This window comes from Myzus persicae, unplaced genomic scaffold, assembly GCF_001856785.1.
Source record: "Myzus persicae strain clone G006 unplaced genomic scaffold, MPER_G0061.0, whole genome shotgun sequence".
In the NCBI taxonomy this organism is placed as follows: domain Eukaryota; kingdom Metazoa; phylum Arthropoda; class Insecta; order Hemiptera; family Aphididae; genus Myzus; species Myzus persicae.
Genome location: NW_019101832.1, coordinates 1 through 5,651, shown reverse-complemented (window position 1 = coordinate 5,651; position 5,651 = coordinate 1). Strand labels below are relative to the sequence as shown.

The following is a 5,651-nucleotide window of genomic DNA, read 5'->3' as shown; positions in this document are numbered from 1 at the left end:
GTTGTCATCGACTGCCTCCATGACACGGTCGAACACTGTTCTCTGTTCGTTATTCATGTCGGCCACTTGTTGTGCCCACCGAGCCGCCGCGTCTACGACACGGAACAGTTGATCGTCCTGCTCTGGTTCTAGTAGACGGACATCAGGGTTGGGCAAACCGTAGTCGTCGAGCGTTTTTCCGTGTACTCGAAGTAGGCCTTCAATTGCGTCGAGAGTCGCCGCGCTTGCGCGATCGACGACTTGCAAACGGCGATTGAAGTCTTCCATCATGCAATCCTCGTAGCTCGTGCAGAGCCTCAGCGTTTCCGCTGGATGACAGTGCGCCAGTATGGTGACAAAGAGATACCGAAGCTGCTCAGGGGTGTCCAACGCCGCAGACTCTTCCATGCACGCATGCCACGCTCGGTCGTCCTCTATGAGACCCAGCTCGATTGCCGCAGCCCCGTATGTCTCGTGCACGATCCCGTTGACCATTCTTATGTTTCGCAAAGACTGTGGGCCTCTCCGGTGCAGAAGTAACAGTCGCAGGTGGAATCGGTGCTGATCCATCAGGCTAACGGCGTACATCCGAGCTAACGTTTCGTTGGCCTTGCGTCTTTGTCTCCGCGACCATGTCCTGTTTGCTTGGTTCCAAGTATAATGTACCGGTATCTCGTGGTACAGGTACTGTCTTGCTCCCACGTCGTTTGTGTTGAGCGCAAAGAACTCCGTTAGTTTTGTACGGCGCTGGTTAGCGTTGTGTAACCGTTCTTCAGCACGTCCAGGAGCAAAGTACACAGTATGAAGATCTTCCAGGTGGACTGGAAGTCTTACAATAGTGTGACTTCTCTTATGCATTTCATAAGAAAACATCCGCCAAATGCCTTCAGGCGGACTGACGTATCGCGAGTTGACGTAACTGAAACCAAAATGAACTCAATGTAATACAATGAAAACGTAACAAAATAACAAAGTCTTAATAGAGAACTGTGTCACTCATTGATAGGTACTGACCGCATGAATGAAATAAACGACAATGAACATTAGTTAAAATTATTAATTATACCCAGGCTTGAAGTAAGTGTACGTCAACTGCACAAAGAAAGTATAAATTAAAATGAGTAGAATTATACAGTGTAGTGTATGTTTAAAAAAAAATTCTATATAGGTCAACATGATAAAGACTGTTGAAATGTTATCAAAATATGCATGTATTGCAGTTATTTATTTTTTATTACATCAATTTGTTGTCTGCGTGAAACACTGCATCGGTATGGGTTTAACGTGAAATGGATGACAGTTATAGTTTGAAATAAAATCTATACCTACTTATCCACATTGAAATAGTAACAATGTCATGTGTTAAATGACTTATTGTCATAAGTAAATGAGGCATACTCGTTTAATGCATATGATTTGTTAATTTCATAGTCACATATCAATTTTAATTCAGTTTGTATATTTAAAACAAATGTTTGCCACTAACTGTGTGTGTAACTCTACACCAATATGAAATTAAAACAATAATAATGAGTTAAAAATAATCGTGCAAAAATTATAAACTATAACTATTCATATTAAAATGGATTTGAATGGCACCACAGTTTAAGAGTAAAAATGAAATAGTTTGCTGAGTTTAAACATACATACCTACTACTATAATATGTACATTAATCAAGTCTGTAAAATTGTTTGTATGTCATGTGAAAGAAGTCAATGAATGTATTTATCTACACCTACTGCGAGAACATAAAAATGCGTGATGTGCAATTGAAAGAAATGCAGAAAATATTATTATGTAGTTAAAAGGCTAAGTGTAAACACATAATAAAGGTTAAATATTGGAATCGTATATAATCAATTCACAGTATGATTTAAAAATGGTTTGACGGTTAAAAAAAAATCTAAATGCAAAGGTTATGATCATGTATTATGTACACTGTCAAGTGGGTATAGTTTATGTAATTATTAATTTATAGTATAATTATTATGTTTATTAACGCAAACAATAATGCTATTAAGACTCTGCGTGTGAAAAGAAGAAATTATTGAATGTGCTTACCTTAACAACTCATCGCCTTCTTGTATAGCCAATGTAGCAGCGTCGTGACCCTTAAAGACATATTTATAAAGGTACTTAACGCTCTTAATGGTAGAGCACACCTCAACATTGATGTGTGCGTCATATTTGGCAAGCAGATACGGATTGTGTGGAACGACAAACTCATTACCAACCTCTCGTTGTCTGACAAGGATCACCCGACCATCGTTTGGACGACGGTACATGGGATAGCCACCATCTGAGACGAACACTGTCTCATCACTGTATGGTTTTGGATACTTTTTTGAACAACTGTTATCCACCATACATGGACTGTTGAGGTTTATTGGTCCACAAGGTCCGTGAATCATGTGAGACACAACGCAGTCATGCAGACGCCGATTAATCGTCGGGTCTGGTAAGGAGGCACTCACAACGTTGTCGACGTCCTCGGCGTCAAGCAACTTACTGTCGTCCCTAAGGATGATCAGTATGTGTGCGTGAGGTAGACCGCGTTTCTGAAATTCAACAGTGTATATATAAGCATTTACATTTCCAAAAATCCTATTAACCGTTATGTCACGCATGAGGTCCTTAAGTTTAGCGTGGAACACCCGGGCCACCATGTCAGGCCTGTCATTAGCCGAAGTGTGCGTCCCTAGGTTATCCCTGATCTCTGGCCATCTAGGATTGCATGTAAAAGTAATGAACAGGTCAGGCTTACCGTATTTTCTCACAACGGCCATAGCGTCGTGGTAACACTGTTTCATGTAACGCGGACTTCCAACGAACGTTGACGGTAAAATGACCCTACGGCCGACGGCCAAGGGGTCAGGTGCATCCACGTGTAGCTGTTGATTGACGTAGTCCACAAGGCCTTGATATGCGTCTGCAAGGAGCGTACCCTGATTCTGACGAATGTAATTTAGATTGTTTGATTCCATTCGAACATAAAGATCACACACGTATTGTTGTAACAAAAATCCACCTCTGTGTAATATGCTGAACCGGTCATTACGCAAGTCGTTGTTTCCTTGATATCGAATAGCCATTCGATAACAACCGTACTCTCTGATAGTGTTCCGTACGCGGACGGCGTTGACGCGGTTGCCCTGTTGGTATGCCAACCGGCTTCACCGTATGGAAACAACACTGGATAGATCATTGGATCAGCATGACATGAGTTTGCAGGTAATTTCTGCATCCGGTGTTGAGGGTAAATTGGGTTTCTGTCGTAGACGACCAGATTGATGTCTCTGGGTGGTCGCCCACAGTCACCGACAAAGACAGCCGCAACTTCATCTGCGGTGGGTAGACCATATCGCCTTTGGTCTCTGGCTGCATCGGTAACGAAATGCATATTGACCTCCCTGGGTGCCACTGTGGGATCATTTCTACTCCGGGCTTCTTCATCTGAACACAATTGACTCATGTTGCTGTAAATATTTATTTCAAGTTAACCAAACACATTCTAAGCAAGGGGGAAGATAATGTATAGGAACAATAAAGTCATATAGTAGTGCATCATTTAGTTTATGAAATTTTTTTTGCATAATGTACTATGTTCTATTGCAGTAGTGCATAATATACAGAACCGCTTGTAATAGATGAAGGAAAAAACATTATGTCATAATATATCAAGATGGTAAGGCATGGTCATTTTACATTTTAAATATATGCTATCATTTATTAGTTTTAATTGTATGAATTAAATAAATGATAGTTAAGTGTAATATGTAGTGTTTACAAATTCTGAATTATGACAAATTAATTTTGATAACCGTATCAAAAATTTTAAGTAAGAAAGTATTAATTGAAATTATACATGGTATGCTGTAAATTGTTATTACTCATTATACTGGTAAATACTGTTGAAATGTTATTGAAATAGAAATATAATGTAAATTACTTTACCAATTTGTTCTATTTGTGAAATTCTAAGATATAATGACCCGTTAATAATAAATTTAAAAAACGTTTGCAAAAATCAGTTATCATTTACATATTGTATATTGATGAGTATTTTACAACCTATGGGTGGCTTGGCGTTAATGTACAGTTTAAATTGTTGTAACATTATATTATATTATTATGTAGACGGGTAGTGTAAAGATTCTTGAATTGTGAAATATGAACTGTCAACTTTTTATTTATTGTATACTATTTGTGTTGAACATAACACCAATCTGAATTCAAAATTAAAGAAATATCAGTGAACAGTTTGTAAAAATTATGTTGAACATATCAAGTTGTGCATACAAATTATTTACTATTCCTAAGCACATATTTCAATAGTAATATTTAATCAGTTTATAAGTTGAATACCTAGTTTGCTAAATTAGAATTTAAGAAATGCTGATATGTCATATTGTGATAGAAACCAAAACATAGAAGTAATATGTAAACAATAATGAACTGTAAGCTGAGTGTTTATTGTAGTTCAGTGTCAATGAGTACAACATAATGAGTTAACAACTTTAATGACTTACTGAAATGCCTGGGCGTATGGATTGATATCCCGAAGCAGCTGGTCCAGCTCTGAAAGCAGACCGTCCAATAGGCGGTCTGGATTCTGTTGCAAGCGTGCCAGGTTCGCTTGCGCAGAACTCACAAAATACAACTCACAGTATCTCGGTTGCCTGTCTACGTTTGCAGCGACGTCATTGTTAGTCCTGTAATACGCCTGTCCGTGAGCATAAAATACCCTCGGCCCACGACCTGGCAAACGCCTGGGGTTAAAGTCACTGGAGAACACAGCGAATGCCAAACAGTTGTTATACCGTCGAATTTCAGCTCTGAAGCTTCTGGCTTCTCTAGAATCAAAAGTCAACAAATTCATTAGAAACACAGGCGCGGGTTGCAAATCCCTCTGTCCTGTAATGGTCATTTGACCGTTATTACAACATATAGAGAAATGACCAGTTGTAGTACGCTCACACTCAAAGTGACTGTTACTGCAATGCCTACAGATTGCATTCAAAGCGCCAATGCAATGCTGATCTGGAAGTTGGTGTTGAACGTCAACCGGACGATCTACCATTGGTGGACGCACCCTAGGCTGTTCGGTGGAACACCAGGTGGAGGAATTGGTTCAAACTGCAATTGAGATCACAGAATTGTAATACATTTTATTTTTCATCAATACGAATATGAAGAGAAATTTACTGACGTCTTCATCGACGCCTTGGAGTAAAACGTCGATTTCAAGTTTCGCCTCGCGGTCTGGGACCACAACCTCAACTTGGTCTGAAACTTCTTTGAAGTCGTCCATCTGAACTTCGATAATTTCGACGTTTTCGTCGTTCATTTGAACTCCAATCACCTCAAAATTACCGACGTTCATCAGGACTTGGTCCACCTCGATGATTTCTACGTCGCCGTGTACATCAGCGCCATCAATTTCTGCTTGAACTGGTGGTTCACGGTTAGGTACCGGTTGCTCTCGGAAAACCTATACAATCATGGGCGCATTAGTTTTTGGTAGGGTCATAAATTAAAGAATATTTTAATAGTGTTGTTTTGAATAAACAGCAATACAGCAATAATTTATTATTCCTATTTATTTTCACAGCACAAAATTATTATAGTGTTCTATAGTTATTTAGTATTTACCTGTAATTATAAATTATAA

General features: G+C 39.1%; 2 protein-coding genes across 2 annotated transcripts; both read right to left on the bottom strand.

Moving 5' to 3' along the window:
* Positions 1 to 12: 12 nt before the first annotated feature.
* Positions 13 to 998, bottom strand: LOC111030553 (the record flags this gene model as incomplete). The annotated part of the gene is made up of 2 exons (XM_022310096.1): positions 994 to 998; positions 13 to 898 (listed from the first exon to the last, which is right to left on the bottom strand). Coding segments are annotated over exons 1-2 (891 nt in total), but the record flags the coding sequence as incomplete, so codon positions are not given.
* Positions 621 to 3,139, bottom strand: LOC111030552. Its single transcript, XM_022310095.1, has one exon. It carries the CDS (start codon positions 3,070 to 3,072, stop codon positions 2,038 to 2,040), a length of 1,035 nt encoding a protein of 344 aa, XP_022165787.1. The 5' UTR covers positions 3,073 to 3,139; the 3' UTR covers positions 621 to 2,037.
* Between the last annotated feature and the right edge of the window lie 2,512 nt (positions 3,140 to 5,651).

What these genes read in the sequence shown, in the direction of transcription:
- LOC111030552 (XM_022310095.1), bottom strand. Translation starts at nt 3,072, where the DNA reads ATGGCTATTCGATATCAAGGAAACAACGACTTGCGTAATGACCGGTTC.